At 40.4% G+C, this 22,742-nt stretch overlaps 1 protein-coding gene across 2 annotated transcripts in view; it reads right to left on the bottom strand.

Annotated features, from left to right (window-relative positions):
* Positions 1 to 585: 585 nt before the first annotated feature.
* Positions 586 to 22,742, bottom strand: part of SIMC1 (SUMO interacting motifs containing 1) — a 90,474-nt gene continuing 68,317 nt past the window's right edge. For both annotated transcript variants that reach the window (XM_035014760.1, XM_035014769.1), the window contains 3 exons: positions 10,190 to 10,346; positions 10,000 to 10,084; positions 586 to 1,414 (listed from right to left, as the gene is read on the bottom strand). In XM_035014760.1, coding sequence (XP_034870651.1) covers positions 1,152 to 1,414; positions 10,000 to 10,084; positions 10,190 to 10,346 — 505 coding nt within the window. In that variant the 3' untranslated portion in view covers positions 586 to 1,151. The remainder of the gene's footprint in view (positions 1,415 to 9,999; positions 10,085 to 10,189; positions 10,347 to 22,742) is intronic.

The raw sequence follows: 22,742 nt of genomic DNA, 5'->3' as shown, positions 1-22,742 counted from the left end.
AATATATGTTCCTGAGGAAAGGAACTAAGGAAGCCACTTTATTTCTCCTCACCATGAATGTGTTCAGTCATTGTCTTAAAACACTGTCTCAAATTCCCACTGTTTTTTTGTTTTGGATACTATCACGTCTACATAAGGAGCTGAGCTGACTTTTCCGTCAAGAAGTCCTGGAGTCTCGGGCGCCTGGGTGGCTCAGTTGGTTAAGCGACTGCCTTCGGCTCAGGTCACAATCCTGGAGTCCCTGGATCGAGTCCCGCATCGGGCTTCCTGCTCAGCAGGGAGTCTGCTTCTCCCTCTGACCCTCCTCCCTCTCGTGCTCTCTGTCTCTCATTCTCTCTGTCTCAAATAAATAAATAAAATCTTTAAAAAAAAAAAAAAGAAGTCCTGGAGTCTAAAATGATCAGAATAATTAATTTATTTGTGTCTTCTGTTATGCTTGTATCTCTTATTTGTTTTGACAATAAACTTCTTAAACTGCTTTCTCAAATGTGGATAGCCTTTGTGTGTGTGTGTGTGTGTGTATTTAAGAGTTGTTCTTACATTCTGCCTACTCACGGTCATAGAACCTAAGCATGGTAAACTTGGTATTTTGAAAAACCATTGCCTTTTTATTGTATCCTTTTAACATCAAATTATTTGTAACACACTCAATCTTTTTGTTTCTACCCCCCACCCCCATTACATTAGATCTTAACGGACTGGCCACAAAGTCAAATTCATCGGCAATATAACAGCTGTGATATAGGATGTTTGTGATCCATCGGGGAGAAATGAGTATATCTTTCTCTTCTGAAACAGGTCGTCAGTACCTTGAATGACATACATCGATGTCCAGAATTTGTTCAGAGGGCTTAATGGAAATGTTAAACATATAGTGCATATAGTATTACCTGTTTCAAAAAAAGTATAGATAAATAATTTATTAAAAAATATATACACCTTGTATATTTAAGCCGTATTTGAGAACAGGCTAGGATAGAATATCAAAAAAAGATATTTACTAAAGAGTTAGAAAGTCATTATAACCTACAGATAAATAAGATAGGTTTGGTCCTGTAAGATTTTTAACTACTTCAGATACTTTCAGAACTTCCAAGTAGTTGGAGATAGAGTTCAGGAGGTATTCTTGGTGTTCAGTGCTTAGAAGGACCTCAGGGGCTGCTCCAGTTCTTCGGAGAAGGCTCTGCGTCAGGGTTCAAGTCCGCGGCATAGATGAGCAGGAGCTTCAACAAGTGCACTTTGTCTTGGAGCTGGGGCGCCAGCGGCTCCCCCAGGATCTGGGTCAGGCGGCTGCGGAAGGCCTCAATCTGCCTCTCCACATCCAGTGCTGTGATGTCATCCCCTTGCTGGGGCTTGGGCTTAATCCTCTTGATGATTAAGTCTTTCCGATCAATCACTGAACTCCGCAAGTGCTCTGCAAGAGGGAAAAAGTCAGCTGAACTCCTCTGAACGGCTTTTTATTCCTTTATGACTTAAGAAGAAGTCCAATTTTAGTAGGTAGGGCCTGGGCAAAGACTTGACTGGTGGTTACAGGAGTACAAGTCAAAGGTAATTTGAGTATCTGTGGTCACTCAATTTCTAAAAGGTCCTTTGTTCTTGGTTCTCTCTGGTCCTCAAGTTTTGCATATTAAAATTGTACAAATTAAAATTGTCTTAGTGTTTTCCCTTTGTTGATTTAAGCAATGAGCCTAAACAATGCAACTATACTTCAAGTTAATATAACACTTGCAAAAAACCCATGTGAATTTTTAATATCTTCTGGGAGATTGATTCTAGTATAAAAAGAATTGTAAAGAAATATTGAATTAATTTCTTAGTTTGTTGTAGTGTTGGTCTATTGTAGTAATTCTGTTGGAAAACAATTTCGTGTATGTTGTATGATAGACCAAATAAATATATCCATGTTCAGAATAAGGGTTCTTGCTGTGGGAGAAGAGTGATTCAGTTATGGAATAGGAGGAGAGGAAGAATTCTGAGGGACTGGAAATTGAGGTATTGCTATGAACTCGTATTTCTAAAAAAAATTATGTAATTTTCTAGCTCTGTTGTCAGAGGGCCTAGAAGCAGGTACCCCAGTAGTAATCAGCATATTAGCACCCAGATCTTGATTTCTTAATGCTTCTCCCCACTCCCTACCGAGAGAAACCAGAATTTTTTTGGAGGAAAGTCCTAGAGGACCATGGCAAGGAAATTACAAGGTGAACCTGGAACATCTTTTATAAGAAAGTAAGGGAATGCTTAAAAACAGAGTGGGGGAAAACGCGCGTGCGCACACACACGGGAACACGTCAAAAGGACACAGAAGCCAGTGTGAAGAGGCCTCTTATTGGCTACGTTTTGGACATGATCATTAAAAAAATGACAAAAAAGGGTTATAGGCATGAAATTTTAAAAAGTGCGGAGTCCACAGCAAATAAAAGAGGAGGGGAGGAAGAAGGGAAAGGTCCTTTTTGCAGAAGAAGGCCAGTTAAGAAATGTAGAGGCAATGTATAACTAGAAAGCAACCACTTTTCAATCTACTGTTGTAATGACTGATTCGGGTAAGAACCATCAGTGGGTGCTAAAACCCTTGAGTGAAAGGCTGAATAGGATATTCAGTCTCAAAGTTTTACTCTCTGGATTACTTAACTAATAACAGAGCAATGGGGAAATCTGATAGATACTACCTTAAGCAAATGATCACACTTAACATCACCAATAATGGGACCAAACTGACATTATCGCCTCTTGCTGTCATGTGCTGGGAAGGAGTGTACATCTTCATCTAGTCAGTGGTCTTGCCAGTAGGATTTAACAGAACTCTGATCATGAGGAAATAATTAAGACAACCCCAATTATGGGATATTCTACAAAAAAACTGGTCTGGGCTCTTCAAAAATGTCTGTATTATGAAAGACGAGGAAAGGGTGGGAACTGTGTAAAAGGAGACCAAAGAGTATACAACAACCAAACGCAAAGTGTGATGTTTGGAGCCTGGCTCAAAACAGACCCAGCCGCCTATAAAGGATACTACTGGGACATGTTAGAGAATATTCTGTTAAGGATCAATTTGTTGAGTGTGATAATGAATTGTGGTATGTATGGGAATATCCTTATTCTTAGGCCAAAGTATTTTTAGGCATGAAGGATTCTGATGGTGCAACTTACTCTCAACTCTCAAAAAAAAAAAAGTATTCAGGTGGATCAATAGATAAACCAAAATGTGGCAAAATGTTAACAGCCAGTAAATCAACATAAAAGGTAAATGGATGTTCATTGTACCACTCTTTCAACCCTCCAAAAATAAAAATATTGAGGAAAAGTAAAAGAAGTTATAAAGGTCTCTCATCCAAATCCACAGATTAGCCCCAACAGGATTCGGGAAGTATATGGAGTTCAGGCAAAGGAGCACGGCTGTGGTGAGCTTTGAGGACTTGCAGACTCCCAGATGCACCAGCATTCACTAGAGCATCACTTCCTCCATCTCCTCATTTAGAAGATGGGGATAACGGCACCTCTTCTAGCAGGGTGTTTAGGACTGAACTACATCGTATCCAGAAATTTGGGAAACAGAATAAACTTGTTTTTAAGCAATGTACTAAGTTACACTTTCAAATAATATGCTCAGTATGTTTTTCTTCAACCTTCAGGTATCTTTTCAGGTAAAGTCCCTCTAAATTTATAGCACCGGGCCCAACTGTAAAGTGAAAAAGAGTACAACAAACACTACAGAGTGTCTAAAAAGGAAACAGGAAGCAAAGCTGCCTTGAGATGTCCTATCAGGGCCCTTTCAACATTCAATCAACACAAATTCCAGTGAGCACCTACTATGCATCTGGAAGTGGGCTACTCTCTGGGGATACAGTGCAATTAGAGACGTGGGCCCAGCCCCCATGAACTGACATTCTAGTTGCAGGAAGCCTAACAGTAAACCAGCCAACAAAAACAATTATAGTTTTGGTGAGTACAATCACAGAAATAAATCAGATGCTGTGAGAAACAGTGGCATTGGGGGGATGAGGGAAGCAGCCCACTCTACTCAGGGCCTCTTAGCTGAGTCCTGAAGGATGAGAAGGAGGCAATTGTGCAAAGGTCTAGGGGAAAAGCAGTTCAGGTAGCGAGAACAGCAAGTGTAAATGTCCTGAGGCAGGAAAAGCTTGTTTTGAGAACTAGAGGTAAAATGTGGGTGGTAAGGGAAAGCGGTAGTAGAGGAGACTGGAAGGTAGGCTGGACCACAGAACAATGTGGAGTTTGGCCTTTGAGAGCAAATGGAAGCATCTGGAGGGTTTTAAGCCAGGGAATGTGCTCTATTTTACTCTGCTACTGGTGGAGAATGGTTGTAGGGGGACGAAAGTCTTTTAGTAAAATGTAGTTTTTGTAAGGCATATGCTACTCTGAAAAATATGAAAATGATTTTGAAGGAATGGAAAGAACTGGCTGAACAGAGGGGAATAGGGAAGACTTGGAGTAGGAGCAAGAAGAATTTGGAGTTTATTAAAGTAATACAAGACATTCAAAGAGGTAAATGTTGGCAGTTCCCGACCAAGCACTGTCCAAGGGAGAGGAACTCTTGGCCAGTGGACTTCAGCCATTCTGGTCCAGTTGGCAAGGCCTTGGATTTTATGCTTCGGTAGGCATGGGAGGTCTTGTATCAGAGGCTGTTGGGAATACTGTGTGAGGCGATTTATGTAAAGGGTTTAGCACAATGCCTTATGCAAGATGTTCTGGCTCACAGTATTATTATTAGGTTCCTGGATCAGGTTACTAAGGGTAACTACTATTATTATTATATTAATATTTATGTATTTATGTATGTATTTATTTATTTATTTAGAGCAGGCGGAGAGGGGCAGAGGGAGAAGGCGAGAGAGAAACTAAAGCAGACTCCATGCTGAGCACGGAGCCCAACCTGGGGCTTGATCTCACAACTCTGAGATCATGACCTGAGCAGAAACCAAGAGTCAGATGCTCAACTGACTGAGCCACCCAGGCTCCCCCTAGGGGTAACTATTATTATTTTATCATCATCTTCATCTTCATCATCATCACTATAGGAATCTCCAACTCAACAGTCAAACTGCGCTTTTTCCCTTCTCTACAGATCTTTCTCCATTTATGTCCGTGTCAGCAACGGCAGAACCCTGAAGCCTTACTTGCGACTCAGTTACCCAAGCCCTGATAAACTGATCTTCAAAGTGCTTCTGTTCTATCCACAGCCTTCCCCGCTGCACAACCCACACCCTCGCCACCATGACCCCTCCCGGGACCTCTCTGGTCCTCCGCCAAACTACTTGCCCACCTCAGGCAGAGCAACCTTATGCAAAACCACTTTGATGGCTTCTCTTCACTCTTGGAATCAAGCTGACATTTCTTAACAGGGCCCAGAAGGCCCTTCGTGCCCTATCCAATATTCTAGTCTCATCTTGTGCTCGTCTCCCCTTGCTCTCTACATTCCAGTGTTACTAGCTTGTTCTAAGTTCCTTGGACTCGCTAAACAACTTCTTGCCTCAGGGCCCTTGGACGTGCCATTTTTTTTTTTGAAAGATTTTATTTATTTATTTATTTGACACAGAGAGAGACAGCGAGAGAGGGAACACAAGCAGGGTGAGGGAGAGAGGGAGAAGCAGGCTTCCCGCGGAGCAGGGAGCCCGACGCGGGGCTCGATCCCAGGACCCTGGGATCATGACCTGAGCCGAAGGCAGTCGCTTAACCGACTGAGCCACCCAGGCGCCCCAGACATGCCATTTTTAATTTTTCTGGAAAATTTTGCCCTATTTGCCTGGCTAACACCAGTCCTGTTTTTTTGTTTGTTGTTTTAAGGATTTTATTTATTTATTTGAGAGAGAGAGCATGAGTGGGGGGTGGGGGATAGGGGCAGAGGGAGAGGGAGAAGCAGACTCTGCTGAGCAGGGAGCCCGATGTGGAGCTTGATCCCAGGACCCCGAGATCATGACCTGAGCCGAAGGCAGATGCTTAACGGACTGAGCCACCCAGGTGCCCCACCAGTACTTATCTCAGCTGAAGTATCACTTCTTCAGGGAGGCCTTTGTGGGTCCCTCCAAAAATAGATTAGGTGCTCCTATTTTGCGCACTTCTTTCCTTCAGAGCATTTATTTTAATTGTGGTTATATGTTATTTATGTGATTATTTGTTCAGGGTCAATCTCTTCACAGTAAGCTCTATGAGGGCAGGGGCCACGCTGGTCTTATTCACTGAAGTTTTCCCAATGAGCCAGGCACACAGAAGGCATTTCATAAATATTTGTTGCCTGGATGAATATATGACTTGAATTGATCTTGCCGGCATCTGCTTTTCTCCCGTCTCTGGATGGGGCTCCTCGTAGGAAGGCTGTGTGTGTTTCTCCTCAGAAGGAACTGAGGTCTGACTTCTGTGGGTCATCCTGCCTAAGTTGTCTAGCCAAGTGGAATTCAGGAAAACAGGTGTTTTTCTTCCTTTAAATACTGTATGTTTAAATTCCTAGCATTCATAGTTTCAAAATAAGAGGTATTAACAATTCACAAGTATCAGGAAAACTCATGGCATAAAGCAAGTTGCCGTTTTGCTGAGGCTCAAACTTGAGCTGCATGGCTGTGGCACTGGGGTGTGGTGGGATTGATTCTCTCAGCCAGAGAGTGTGAGTTTACCTGGCGGCCCAGCATCTATGCCCCCATGGGGCTGCTCTGCCTTCTTTGGAAATATTTACAAAGTATGGGGCTTCAGGATATACTTTTCCCCAAGGTCAAGGGTTTGTACAAAAGTAATTTAACCATGTACCGAGAGTTTAGAAAACAGGGAGTTGGAAATTCCTTAGAGTCTCACCTAATCTCACCCAGTGATTTCATAGAACAATCATTCCTTCCAGTGTGTTTTCACTGCACATAGACTTTGGCAACAGACCTAAGTTTGAATCCTGGCTCCTCACTTACTTTTCTCTCAGCCTTTGTTTCCCCGTCTATAAAAAGGGGATGATACTCACCTTCCCCAGGTTATTGGATTATATATGCCAGGGTGTGTGAATTTACCTAGTCTTTCTTCTTCTCTTCCCCCATGCTAAGATGTTCCCCTAAACAGAGGACAAGCTTGGGCTCCCCAACCTCTTCCCTTCTTCTCCTATCCGTGGAGCTGGACAACTCAGGCTGACCCCAAATGCCTTCCACAATGTCCTCAGACCACTTGCAGAGGGCAGAGATGACTAAGGAGCCCTCACAGTAAAAAGCCTACTGACAAGGATACTGACCATGTCAGGGTGCCATTTAGCTGCCTTCTTTGGAGGACATTGTTTCCGAACTATTGCTTCTAAATATTTTTTCTCCTTCTTAACTCTTGGTCTCCAAAGAAAGTAGAGAGAATGTTAAGGATAAAATAGCACTGGAACACATCCCATTTATTCTTGGTCAATATACACTGGTCTAAGTTTTTCCTCTTCCTTGTTAGAAGCATAAAAATATTCTGGAATGAAAGTGGATCCATGTCCATCTTAAGTTACTATTGCCCCCAAGGCCCAGCTGTATTCCCTGGGAAGCAAAACAGAAGTAAACAAGGAGTGTTAAAGGTGAATTTTAAATAAAACCAGGCTGCTTTAATATTAAACTTTCTGCGCGATCTCCAAAAGAACAATTATGTAAACCTTGATGAGGCTAAGTACAACATGGAATTTGCCTCTGAGGCTTTGTTCTGAGAAGGACATGTACCCTTCTTTGAGGGGGCTAAAAAATGCACAAACTACACAACCATAAATGTCATGGCCTTGACTATGCCCTTTTAAGTTTTAGTTACAAGAGGCTGAAACATAAAGATCTCGTAGCCTACTCCTGGCTGGGCAAATAGGCAGGCTGAGATTCAACTAAAATTGAGTGCTCACTATTTTTTCTCACATCTTTTAACAATCAGTCTCGAAAAGGTCTATAATACCATCCCCATTCCATAGAAGAAAATGAGGTTTAGAGACATAAAGTTAGCAGAGTAAGTGGTGGAGTTGGGATTCAAACCCAGACCTTCTGTTTTGTTTTGGTTTTGTTTGTTTTAAAGATTTTATTTATTTATTTGACAGAGAGAGAGATAGCGAGAGCAGGAACACAAGCAGGGGGAGTGGGAGAGAGAGAAGCAGGCTTCCCGCTGAGCAGGGAGCCCAGTGTGGGACTCGATCCCAGGACCCTGGGATCATGACCTGAGCCGAAAGCAGACGCTTAACGACTGAGCCACCCAGGTGCCCCTCCAGACCTTCTGTCTTAAATTCAGTGCTGTTTTTTTCTCTACAATAGCTTCCCCAGTTCCAGGCCTGAGAGGGTACAAGGGCCATCGTACCTTCCCCAGTGACACTACTGAGCTAAAATCAACCTCAACATGATCGTGGCAAGTAAATATAAAATGTATATTATATAGGGGTGCCTGGGTGGCTCAGTCATTAAGCGTCTGCCTTCGGCTCAGGTCATGATCCCAGGGTCCTGGGATCGAGCCCCGCATCAGGCTCCCTGCTCAGCGGGAAGCCTGCTTCTCCCTTTCCCACTCCCCCTGCTTGTGTTCCCTCTTTCACTGTGTCTCTCTCTGTCAAATAAATAAATAAAATCTTAAAAAAAAAGTATATTATATATAAATGTATATATTTACATATAGTTATATATAAATATGTACTGTCCCTCCTCACTGTTTGAGGATAAGTTGAACATTGTGCCCTTCTACCCCTCAATACTTCAATCTGGACTTTGTAAGACTGAGGACAATTATTTTCATAAGCCAGGATCGTTATCAAAAATAGGAAATTTAATATTAGTTTAATACTATTATTTAATCTATTTAAATCTCACCAGTCATCCCAATAACATACTTCATAGCTTCTTTGCCCTGGTTCAGGAGCCCATCCAGGATCATGTTTTGCATTTAGTATTAATGTGCTTTAGTTTCTTTCTAATCTGGAACAGTCTCTTGGTCTGTCTTTGTTTTTAAGACACTGGCACTTTTGAAGAGTACAAGTCAATTATTTTGTGAAAGGTCTCTCCGTGGCAATTTGTCTGATGCTTCCTTGTGATTAGATTCAAGTCATGGATTTTTGGCAAGAACACTACCTAAGTGATGACGTGTCCTTCTCAGGGCATCACATTAAGAAGAATGTGTTTTCTCTCCTAAAAAGGTACTATCTTTGGGGGCACCTGGGTGGCTCAGTTGGTTAAGCACATGACTCTTGGTTTCAGCCCAGCTCATGATCTCAGGGTGTGGATGGAGCCCCACTTTGGCTCTGGGCTCAGCAGGGAGTCTGCTGAAGATTCTCTCTCTCCCTCTCTTTCCCTCTCCCGCTGCCGCTCCCCCTGCTCATGTGCACACTCTCTCCCTCTCAAATAAATAAATAAATACATCTGTAAAAAAAAGTTACTATCTTTCCTTTTGGAATTAATAATTACATCAGTAATTGGGAACAAGGGCCTTATTAATATTTGGCTAATAAAATCATTCTCACTTGAAGTAGCTCTTCCATTATTACCCTCGTCGACACTCACTTCCTGAGTGTTAATTAGTCTAACTCTCCTGGATCCTCCTGGATCACTGGGTTGGCCTGGGACTTGAGCAAAGCCACTTTCACAGACTATAGAGCATCTTACAACTTCTGCAGGATGTATGCTTTTACCTTGCCACTGATTTGCTCTGGCTTTGTATCCTACTGACAGATGTTTGCAATGTCCACAGTCAATGAGCAAGTGACCCAGCAAAGACTTGCAGTGACGGGCAGGGTAAGATGCCAGGGCTAATCAGGTCATTACAGAATACTCCTGGTATGATGACTGCTGCTTACCTGTCAACCTAATAACTGCAAGGACCACTGTATTATCTGCCATAACGGAAACATGTGAATTCTTCTGATTTATAGCAGCGATTCCAAAGGTGTCATTCCTTGTTCCTTGTAGTTATAACTAAGGAACGATGCTTTACTTAGACTAACAAATTAGAATCCCCCATGTAACTCCAATTCATAACAGTGGCGATTGTGAGACTCCCATACAATCATCTTTGTGAACAAATGCTGCTTACCTCTTAACACATGCTGATAACTGGATAACAGGAACTGCAGGTGCTCAACCAGTTCGTCCCACGTCTGCCACTGGGTTTTATCCGACTGCGGAGAAGTGAAAGCAGTTGGTAGGAGGTGCCTTCTTCAGTTACATGCTCAAGGGTGAGGGGAAAGGTGTTCTAGGCCTGACCGAGGCAGGGAAGCATGTACCTGACACTTGAGCAGTGATGTGGAATTGTTCAGAAAGTAGAGGGCCTGGGCCAGAGACAAGGGCAGGCGGGTGGGCGTCTCACAGCTGTGGAGGAATATGATTTCTAACACTTTGCAGCGCAGAAGGTGGCTTTCCATAGTAGTAAAGAACATCTCCCTGCGTGGAGAAGAGAGAGAGGGTTAACCATCCCCACTATCACTTCAAGGAACACATACCACAATTCCCTCTGAAAGCTCTAACCTTTGCCCTAAAACAGAGGTGGCTAAGAAGGAATATGACAGAGGCCTACAAATGCACAAAGCTTGTGAACGAGGCAGAGGTGGGGTTGTTCATGAATTAACAACTGCCAGAAGGAGGGAAAAGTCTTTGATATTTGGAAAAGAAAAGTTTAGGACACATTAAAAGATTAACTTCGTATTGTAAGAGAATTAATACTGGGAATAAATATTTCTAAATGCCCACAATTTGCCAGACACTGTTTGGCACAGCAAAGAATATTAAGATAAATAAAAGAAGGCATTTCTCTCAAAAAGCTGACTGTTGGGCGCCTGGGTGGCTCAGTTGGTTAAGCAACTGCCTTCGGCTCAGGTCATGATCCTGGAGCCCCGGGATCGAGTCCCGCATCAGGCTCCCTGCTCGGCAGGGAGTCTGCTTCTCCCTCTGACCCTCCTCCCTCTCATGCTCTCTGTCTCTCATTCTCTCTGTCTCAAATAAATAAATAAAATCTTTAAAAAAAAAAAAGCTGACTGTTGACCAGAGGCAAAAGGTATGCAATGGGAACCGAAATAAAGTGTGGGGCCAGTGCACGTGTACGTGGGCTGCCCGTGGTGCTCCAGGGATACGCACGGGAGAGACGACACTTGGTCAGGGGACTAGAAGGGGCCTTCTAATGGAGGAAGAGGCACGGAACAGTGGTCTAGGAAGAGCAAAAAAGGCTCAAGGCAGGAGGCATTCCACCAGAGGGGAAAAACCTGGACAAAAAGAAAGAAGTAAAAAATACACAGCTGTGGGCATTGTAGCTTCTTAAGCTTCAAGTCTAGGACTTGAGTCCCTCTGGGGGGACATGCCCTGGACTTTGTCACTTTACCCAGTGCAGGACTTGACCAGCAAAGGTGGGCTGCAGCATATTCAGAATCTCAGCGAGGGAGAGCTACAAAACTGCAGCTTTGCTTCGGGAAAGTTAATCAAGCTCATTGTTCTAGGGTCTTTTAATTTTTTTTTTCTTAAAGTAGGCTCCATGCCCAGCTTGGAGATTGAGCCCCCGACCCCAAGATCAACACCTGAGCTGAGATCAAGAGTCAGATGCCTAACCGACTGAGCCACCCAGGTGGCCCTCAGGCTCCTTGTTCTAAAAGCAATGTCAGCTTCCAAAAGAGTGTTATAAATCTCAGATGCACAGGGTGCATCTCTGGACTGCCCGAAGGTGTTAGCTTAAAGGTCTGTCTGTCAGTCCTTGTCAGGTCTGCTGGTCATAGCAGTTCCGGAAGCAGACACCTTGTGAGCACATAAAGAGGTACAGCAATGAGGAACACAGCTAGCCCTGATCCAAGAGGTTTTTCTCCTACAACATCTTGCCCCTTTGTAGTTTTGCAACATCTGGAAAAACAGGGGGTTCTTTGTGCCACTGCCATTTATAAAAATGATAAATCATAAAGTATCTATTCATTTTTATTTTCTTTTCTCCTTTTCGCTTTGCTTTTGCACCAGGCACATATATTATTTGTAGAAAAGCAAAGTTTATAAAGCAAAATGAATATTTTTAAACTTTCCCTCTTACCATTCACAAGTTTTAAAAAGTCTACAATATTTATGAAAATCCATTTTATTTCTTTAATGAGTCGAAAATCATTGTATACCTTCTCTGACAAAATTTTCTTTTTCTTTCTTTTTAAGTAGGCTCCATGCCCAGTTGGAGCCCAACACAGGGCTTGAACTCACAACCCCAAGATCAAGCCCTGGACTGAGATCAAGAGTGAGATGCTTAACTGACTGAGCCACGCAGGTACCCCACAAATTTTCTTCTTTGATGCAAGGAACTCCAAAGGATTACATTTGCAAAATATTCCCCAAATTCTTTTTAAAGTCCAATTTCTAGGGGCACATGGGTGGCTCAGTCAGTTAAGCATCCAACTCTTGGTTTCAGCTAAGGTCATGATCTTGTGGGTTGTGGGATCGAGCCCCACATCCAGCTCCATGCTCAGTGAGGAGTCTGCTTGAGATTCTCTCCCTCTCTCCCTATTTGTGCGTTCTTGCTCTCTTTCTCTCTCCCAATCTCTTTCTTTAAGAAAAAGTCCAATTTTAGGGATGCCTGGGTGGCTCAGTCAGTTAAGTGTCTGCCTTTGGCTCAGGTCATGATCCCAGGGTCCTGGGATCTAGTCCCACATTGGGCTCCCTGCTCAGCGGGGAGTCTGCTTCTCCCTCTCCCCCCTCTTTGTGCTCTCTCTCTCTCAAATGAATAAATAAAATCTTTAAAAAAAAAAAGAGTCCAATTTCTACTCTGTATTTGGCCTATTTCTCTCACAAGACAGTTTTTCTATTCAATAACCTTTTATTTCAAACTGCATTTTCTCTTCTAATTTTGTTTCCAGGGCCTGTGTTTGTCTTGGTTTTATAATCCACAGGTGGCATACTCAGAGATATAAAAAGGACAAAAAGGTAATTTTAATGTATTGGCCATAGCAGGAAATGGAGGTACAAAATCTATAGCAATTCAAATTTGAATTTCAAAAACAAGATACAGAGGAAGGCCAACATCCAGATTCATAGAATACCTGGTATTGGACTTACCCTCCTGTCATAAACAATTATAAAACTGGAGAAGTATATGCAATAATCATTTTCAGGCACTGGACGAGCTGCTTCAAAGTACTGTTATTCTTAAAAGAAGGGAAACAAAAGTGACAAACCCCACATTTATCCCAAATTTCTTATGGGGGTACTTTCTAAGGCAGAGGAAAGTGTGGGTCCCAAACACAAAGCAGTGGGCTTGCTGGGCAGAGCAAAAAGAGACTGATGGTTAAGACAGCTGAAGTGGCTGGAATTTGTATTGGGGGAGGAGGAGCTCAAGAAATGTGTGTAAAGGGGGCCCTGGCACATGTGCAGGAAGAAGCTCAAAAGCCTGAGAGAGAACAGCAACTGGAGCGGAGATTCTGGAGATCTCCCAGCGCTGAGATACTGGGGTTTCAATGAGCCACAGTGGAGAGACTTCACTGAACATCTTGGGCCTTCAGTTGAGACCCCAAAAGGACTGAGCCTCAAGACTCAAGCCCTTTAATAAGGGCTGCTTTAGAACCACCCTTACAAGTCCTAGAAACAAGCCTCAACAGGAGAAAGCTAATCTGCCAGTAAATCAGTCGCCTGCCAGAATAAAACTCACTACTCTTTAAAAAAACAGGCAGCAAACCAGACCTTCAACAACACAGCATTTATAACGTCCAGCATACAACAAAAAATTATTAGTCAAGGGAAAAAGCAGGAAAATATGACCCATAGCCAGGAGCAAAATGTCCAGAGAAACAAACAAACAATATCCAGAGATGTTGGAATTAGTAGACAAGGCCTTTAGAACAGCTATTATAAATATGTTCATGATTAACCAACCAACCAACAGACCAAGATGTATATAATGAGTGACTAGGTGGGGACTATTAGCAAAGAGAAACGGAAACTATAAAAATGAACCAAATGGAAACTCCAGATCTGAAAAATACAATATCTGAAATGGGGGAAAAAAAAAAAAAATCACTGGATAGGCTTAACAGCACCCTGGGCATTCTGAAAGAGAGGATCAGGAATCCTGAAGACTATCCACACTGAAGCAGAGAAAAAAAAAATCAAAACAAAGCAAAACAATAATAGAAAACATCAGAACCTTAGTGATCTGTGGAACAGTGTCAAGCAATCCAACATACATGTAACTTGAATCCCCAAAATAAGTTAAGAGTTTGCGGCAAGAGCGCCTGGATGGCTCAGTCGTTAAGTGTCTGCCTTCGGCTCAGGTCATGGTCCTAGGGTCCTGGGATCGAGCCCCGCATCGGGCTCCCTGCTCCGCGGGAAGCCTGCTTCTCCCTCTCCCCCTCCCCCTGCTTGTGTTCCCTCTCTCGCTGTGTCTCTCTCTGTCAAATAAATAAATAAAATCTTAAAAAAAAAAAAAAAGAGTTTGCGGCAAAAAAAATTCTGGCCAAAATTTGATGAAAAATATCAACTCACAGATTTAAGAAACTCAAACCCCAAGCAGGATAAATGTATAGAAAATTACATGTAGGTATCATAATCAAATTGCTAAAAATCAAAAATAAAGCAGCCAGAGAAAAAAGACATATGACATATAGGGGAACAACAACAGTAAGATATTCTAATAACTTCTCATTAGCAAGTCAGGAGAAAATGGAACATATTTAAAATAAATAAAGAAAAAAATACCTATCAACCTAGAATTTACATCAAGTAAAAACACCATTCCTAAATGAAGATGACATAAAAACATTTCCAGATAAAAGCTGAGAGAATTTATTACAAGTAGACCTGCACTACAAAAAATACTTTAAAAAGTAAGTTCTTTGGGTGGACAAGAAATGGCACCAAATGGAACTTGAATCTTCAAGAAAGAAGGAACACCAGAAATGGTAACTCTGTGGGTCCCACGTATTTTTTTTTTTTAAGATTTTATTTATTTGACAGAGAGAGACAGCGAGAGAGGGAACACAGCGAGAGAGAGAACACAAGCAGGGGGAATGGGAGAGGGAGAAGCAGGCTTCCCACACAGCAGGTAGCCTGACGTAGGGCTCGATCCCAGGACCCTAGGATCATCACCCGAGCCGAAGGCAGACACTTAACAACTGAGCCACCTGGGCGCCCCACCCCACGTATGTTTTTTTGTGACACCACCAGGCAATTAACTCAATTCCGGCACTCTCTACCTGAAGATAGCATCAGATCCCAGAGGTTATGGGCTTGGTTCTATGAGACTCCCTCCACCCTCACTTAAGATGTCACTCTCACGTCCAGATTGTCACCTGTGTTTCTGGATGACTGGCTGTAGATCAGAGGTTCCCAGGTCTCCCTCCTCAGGTTCAATTAATTTGCTAGAGCAGCTCACAAAACTCAAAAAAATTTTTTACTTACTAGTTTACCAGTTTCTTATAAAGGGATATAACTCAGGGACAGCCAGATGGAAGAGATGCATAAGGCAAGGTATGTGGGAAAGGGTGAAAAGCTTCCAAGGTCTCTGAGGCTGTCATTCTCCTGGTATCTTCCTGTGTTCACCATTCTGTAAGCTTTCTGAGCCCTGTCCTCTTGGGTTTTTACGGAGGCTTCGTTAGATAGGCGTGATGGATTAAATCACTGACCATTTGTAATTAAACTCAATCCCCTGCACCTCTCTGCATCCTGTAGCTGAAGATGGGATGGGGGAATGGTTGGGGGGTTGGGACACAGTCCCCATTCTTACCCTAGGGGCATTCCAAGGGTTTGGGATGAAGACCAAATATATATTTCTCATTATAAATCACAGTATCACGGTGTGTAAATATAAAAGACCCTCCCCACATCATCTCTTAAATTTATTTTTATTTTATTTATTTTATTTATTTTATTTTTAAAGATTTTATTTATTTATTTGAGAGAGAGAGAATGAGAGACAGAGAGCATGAGAGGGAGGAGGGTCAGAGGGAGAAGCAGACTCCCCGCCGAGCAGGGAGCCCGATGCGGACTCGATCCTGGGACTCCAGGATCATGACCTGAGCCAAAGGCAGTCACTTAACCAACTGAGCCACCCAGGCGCCCTTAAATTTATTTTTAAAAACAACTAAGTGTTTAAAACAAAAATATGACTTCATTCTGGAGTTTATACCTATGTAAAAGTAAAATGTATGACAATAAAGCACAAAGGATGAAAGCAGGGTAAATGGAAATACAGTTTTAAGATTCTTACATTATATGTTAAGTGATATTAATTCAAGGCAGACTATGGTAAGTTAAGGATGCATATTGTAATTCTAAGAACAACCATTAAAAATAAAACATTTGCTGAAAAGTATTTGTTAAATTCAATACCCACTCATAATGAAAACCAGGAGTAAAAGGGAACTTCTTCAACTTGTGAATGAACATCCACAAAAAGCCTGCCAGCCAGCGTCATGATTAATGATGAACTTATATTTTAATCAATAATTAATTAATGAACTGAACGCTTTCCCATAGATCATTAACAAATGCAAAGATGTCTGCTTTTACCACTACTATTCAACATAGTTGTGGAAGTTGTGGAAGCCAGTGCAGTAAGGCAAGAAAAGGAAATAAAAGGCATAAAGATTGGGGGAAATAAAACTGTCCCTATTTGCAGAAGACATGGTGACACACATCTGTGTAAACAATCCCAAGGAATCTTGGCACAAAAGTATTATCCACAAAAGGAAAAGATGGTAAGTTGTATTTTATCAACATTTAAAACTTTTGCTCTGTGAAAGACCTTGTTTAGAGGATGAAAAGACAAACTACAAAATGGGAGAAAATACTTGCAAAGCACAGAAAAGTAGTATCTAGAATACAGAAAGATTCTCAAAACTCAACAGTAAAAAAGCAAACAATCCATTTAGAAAATGAAAAAAAGAGACATTTCAGTAAAGAGATATACAGATGGCAATAAACACATGATAAGATGTTCAAATTCAATAGCCATTAGAGAAATGAAAATGAAAATCATGAGATATCACAACACAGCTATTAGAATGGCTAGAATAAAAAACAGTGGCAACACCAAATGCTGGCCAGGATGCGGAGAAACCGGATCACACATATGTTGTTGGTAGGAACATAAAATAGTACAGCCAGTTTGGTAGTTTCTTAAAAACTAAACATGCAACTAACATATGATGCAAAAATTGTACTCCTTGGTATTATTCCAGCGACATGAAGACTTATGTTCACATGAAAATTTGTATATGAATATTCATAACAGATTTATTCATAATAGTCCTGAAATGTAAACAACAGATATCCTCTGGGTAAATGGTTAAAAAAATCCATGGTACACTCACACCATGGAATACTACTCACTAATAAAAAGGGATTAACTACTGATACACATAACAACCTGAACGAATCTCTAAAGAATTATACTGAATGAAAAAAGTTAGCCCCAAAAGGTTATGTACTGTATGATTCCATTCATAAAATATTCTTTTTTTTTTTTTAAAAGACTTTATTTATTTATTTGACAGAGAGAGACACAGCGAGAGAGGGAACACAAGCAGGGGGAGTGGGAGAAGGAGAAGCAGGCTTCCTGCAGAGCAGGGAGCCCGATGTGGGGCTCGATCCCAGGACCCTGGGATCATGACCTGAGCCGAAGGCAGACGCTTAACGACTGAGCCACCCAGGTGCCCCCCCATTCATAAAATATTCTTGAAATGAGGGGCACCTGCGTGGTTCAGTCAGTTAAGCATCTGTCTTCAGCTCAGGTCATGATCCCGGAGTCCCGGGATTGAGCCCCGCATTGGGCTCCTGCTCAGCAGGGAGTCTGCTTTTTCCTCTGCTCTTCACCCTGCCTGTGCTCTCTTTCTCGCTCTCTCAAATAAATAAATAAAAACTTAAAAACATTTCTTGAAATGATAAAAGTATAAAAATGGAGAACAGTTTAGTTTTCAGGGGTTAAGAAGGGGTGGGGTGGGGGGAAGTGTGTATAGCTATAAAATGGCAACATGAATAATCCTTGTGGTGATGAAAATGCTCTGTATCTTAGCTTGTATCAATCTCCATATCCTGGTTGTGATATTGCACTATAGTTTTGCAATATGTTATCATATTGCTGCATAAAGACTACATGGGATCTCTCTGCATTATTCCTTATAACTAATGCAAATATATAATTATGTCAAAATAAAATTTTGATTAAAAAAAGCTAAGAGCCAATAGAGATAAAATGGAATAACAGAAAATACATAATCCAAAAGAAGGCAGAAAAGGAGGTAAAAATGAACAAAGGACAAAAGAGACAAGTAGGAAACAAATAGCAAGATGATAGACATAAAACCAACAATTAAATGTAAATGGAATAAATAACTCCCATTAAAAGGCAGGGACTGTCAGCTGACTAAAAAAACCCAGACTATATGATATTTACAATTAACATACCTTTTTCTAAAAACCTTTAACTTTTTGTTAGACTCATAGAAGAGTTGCAAGAATAGTACAAAGAATTCCCAAATACCCTTAATACTTTTCACCAAATGCTTATCACATCTTCTTTATCCTTCTCTGTCTCTGTCTTTCAATTTTTTTCTCTGAACTACTTGAAAGTTGTAGACATGATGCCCATTTACCCCTAAATACTTCAATGTATAATTCCTAAAAACAAGGACATTCTCTTAGATGACCACATACAATGATTAAAATCAGGAAATTAACTTTACTACAATACTATTTTATTATCCACAAACTTTAATCAGATTTTTTCATTGTCCTCATAATGCTATTTATAGCAAAAGAAAATCACAGATTACACATTGCATTCAGTTGTTGGTTTTTGTAAGTTGTTTGATCTGGGACAGTTCCTCAACTTTACTTTGTCTTTCATGACATTGGCATTTTTAAAAAGTGCAGGTCAGTTTTTTTCATAGAATATTTCTCATTTGGGATTTGTCTGATACTTCTTTTTTTTTCTTTTTCTTTTTTTTAAAGATTTTATTTATTTATTTGACAGAGAGAGAGAGAGCGAGAGCAGGAACACACGCAGGGGGAGTGGGAGAGGGAGAGGCAGGCTTCCCACCGATCAGGGAGCCTGATGCGGGGCTCAATCCCAGGACCCTGGGACCATGACCTGAGCTGAAGGCAGACGCTTAACAACTGAGCCACCCAGGTGCCCCTTGTCTGATATTTCTGCGCAATTAGATTAAGGTTATACATTTTGGGGCAAGAGTACTGCAAGAATTGTATTGTTTTTCTCAGTGCATCATATCAAAAGGCATATGATGCCAACTTGGCTCATTGTTGGTGTTAACTTTGAACACTTAGCAACTAAGGTAGTGCCTTCACTATAAAGTTATTTTTCCCACTATAATTATGAGTATCCTGTGGCAATATACTTTGAAATTATGAAAATACCTTGGTACTCCACAAACTTTCACCATTTTAATATCCATTCATATCTGAATTAACTATTATGATGGTTATCAAATGGCATTTTTCCCCAACTCATCGTTTCTTCTTACATTTATTAATTGGCTTTCAACAGTAAGGAAGAACGTCCCTTCTCTTCCTTCCTTCTTGTCAGTATTAGAATTGTAGATTCTTATTTTATTTAATAGTTTATAGCCTTTTATTGTCAATATTTATTTTGATGCTCAAATTATCCCAGATTTGGTCAGTAGAAGCCCTTTGACTTGACATGTTCTGAACATTCTTTGAACATTTCCTTCCTTTCTTTTTTTTTTTTTAAGATTTTATTTATTTGACAGAGAGAGACACAGTGAGAGAGGGAACACAAGCAGGGGGAGTGGGAGAGGGAGAAGCAGGCTTCCCGCAGAGCAGGGAGCCTGATGCGGGGCTCGATCCCAGGACCCTGGGATCATGACCTGAGCTGAAGGCAGACACTTAATGACTGAGCCACCCAGGCACCCCATTTCCTTACTTTCTGGCACAAGATGTTCCAGGTTCATCTTGTAGCTTTCCCTACCTCAGCTGTGTAATTATCCTTTTCTTCAAGGAACCCTGGTTCCTTTTAGTGTAAACTGGTATTCTAAGATCTGGGTCAAAGGAAAGCTTAGTGCTACTAAGGGGTAATTATTTCTACACTCAGTGGGTAGTGGTAGGAAAGATGTATGAATACACACATACATGCCACCTTCACACATCTATATCTATTCCTTTATCTATATTTATTAGAAACCACAAGTCTATATTGATACCTCCAATTCCAATTCAGCACCACAGGGTTCCTTCTATCCTTTCCCCTTTTCATATGTGTAACTCTCTTCTCTGACAGTGAGAAACTTGGCTCTCATTATCCATAATACATTTATTTGTTTAATCCTAGAATACATATAAGATAGTTTTTGCATTGTTAACTCATACCTCTGTGAAAAAGAAATTTACTAGAGTTTAATATTTATTTACAGTTCATTTTCTCTTTAGCCTGAGAATACTTAGTCCAAATACGTGTTTTAAGTTACTTGGACAGATTAGTGGTTGCCAGGGACTGGGGAAGATGGATGGTGTGGCCATAAAAGGAGAGGGATCCTTGTGGTGATGGAACAGTTCTGTATATCTGGATTGTGCTGGTAGTTATATGAATCTACACATGTGATCACACTGCACACAAATGAATGCATATAAAATGGGTGAAATCTGTATATGTTCTATGGATTGTACCAATGTTAATTTCCTGTTAGTGATATTGTACTATAGTTATATAAGATGTAATCACTGGGGGAAAACAGGGTGAAGGGTACATAGGACCTCCCTGTATTAGTTTTGGCAGCCTCCTGTGAATCCATAATTATTTAAAATAAAAACTGAAAAAAAAGCTACTTGGGCTTGTTCCCCCTCAAACCCCTTCTCTCACCCCAGTTATGTTATTTATTAAAACACAGTTAGGTTAATTTGTGTCTGTATTCCATGTTAGGCCCTCTCTTGTTGATATATCTTTCAACTCACTTCTTGATTTATTTTCCTTTTAGAATATAAACACTAATATGGTTCCCAAAGCCTAAAAGTTATAACTATACAAAGAAGTAAACTTAGAAGTATTATGCCACCACCACCACCATTACCACTTTGGCTTAATACCTTTTCTCCTTTCCAGCCCATTCCTATCCACCCCTTCTACATAAGCAGTTTGATTAGTCTGCCATTTATCTTTGTTTCTTTTTTGACAAATGATCATTATTATGTACATTTTTAAATTTCTCCTTTCTTACAAAAAGATACATATATTTACTATGCATACTCTTTTGTATTTTGCTTTTTTAACTTAACAATATATTTTGGAAATCAGCTCAGAAATTTTGCTCCTATTTTTAATTTTAATTTTTTTACAGCTGCATAATACTCCATTGTGTACTACAGATATTCAACCACTGCCCTGTGTTTGGGCATCTGGGTTGTTTCTAATATTTTACAATTACAAACAACCCTGTAGTGAATATCCTACATATTGTATATTCATACTGTTAGAAGAGTGTCTTCAGGGCAAATTCCTAGAAGTGAGATTGTTGGGTCAAGAGGTAAATGTACATTTAGTTTTGTTACATATTGCAAGATTCCTGATGGGTTTGTACCATTTTGCATTCCCACCAGCAATGTGTATCTGCTTTCTTAAAACCTCTCTAATGGAATGTATTTATTGTACTTCAAAATTCTTACTATTTGGATAGGTGAGAAATGGCATCTTTTGATCTACATTTCTTTAAATATGGGTGAAGTTGAACATTATAAGAAAATGAAATTACAGATCAATATTTCTGTAAACACAGATGTGAAAGCCCTTAACAGAATATTAGTACACGGAATCTGTCAACCAAGTACAATTTTTTTATTCCAGGAATGGAAGGTTGGTTTAACATTAGGAAATTAATCAATGTAATTCATCACATCAATGGAATAAAGGAGAAAAATTATGATTATCTCAATAGGCGCAGAAAATATATTTCACAAATTTCAATACCTATTCTTCATAAAAACACTCCACTCAATAAACTAGAAATGGAAGGAAGTCCTCAATCCGACAGAGGACCCCTATGAAACATCTATAGACTGAATGTTTCCCCCCTAAGATCGGGAATGTTTGCTCTTATCACTTCTCCAACATTCTCTTGGATTAACAGTCCATATAATAAGGCAGGAAAAAGAAGCAAAAGGCATATAGATTGGAAAGGAAGATGTTAAACTGTTTTTATTTGCAGACAATATGATTGTGTATGTAGAAAATCCTACGAAAACCACAAAAGAATTCCTAGTAGATATAATAAGTGAATTTAGCAAAGTTGCAGGATTTCTATGTACTATCAATGAGCCACTGGAAAATGATAGGTCACATGGGTTATGCATTTGTCAAAATCCATGGAATACTTACATAAATTAGTTATACAATTTAACTGCATGTAAATTATACCTAAACTTTTTTTAAAAATTAAATAAACCAAGGTAAAGGCTATATAAAGTATATTCTAGTACAATTTGGGTGCTTGCTGATTTGCTCCTTCTGAGTTGTAAAATAGGGTCAGGCTTTATTTAAATTATTTTTGTCAATGTTAAGTCTAAATGTGTTTATAGTTACCCATTCCTTAGATTTCCCATCTTTCATAAGAATCTGGGCTTGAATGAATGGTATGGGATTTGGACCCAAATGAAATACCCCTGAGAAAGTGACAGAGCAAGCATGACATTTATGTATACTTCTTTTGGTCTGACTGCTATAACATATTGCCTCCTTTGAATACTGAATTTGGGATTAAAAGTCCTGGCTTTAAATTTGGGTTCTGAATCGAATTAGCTGTGCAAACTTGGGTTATTTCACTATTCTGAGTATTTTTCTCATTTGTTAAACAGGAATAACAT

Source organism: Mirounga leonina, unplaced genomic scaffold (genome assembly GCF_011800145.1).
Source record: "Mirounga leonina isolate KUSES-001 unplaced genomic scaffold, KU_Mleo_1.0 Mir_104, whole genome shotgun sequence".
Taxonomy (NCBI): domain Eukaryota; kingdom Metazoa; phylum Chordata; class Mammalia; order Carnivora; family Phocidae; genus Mirounga; species Mirounga leonina.
The sequence above is the reverse complement of the archived record's forward strand: the minus strand, read 5'-3'. Positions and strand labels throughout refer to the sequence as shown.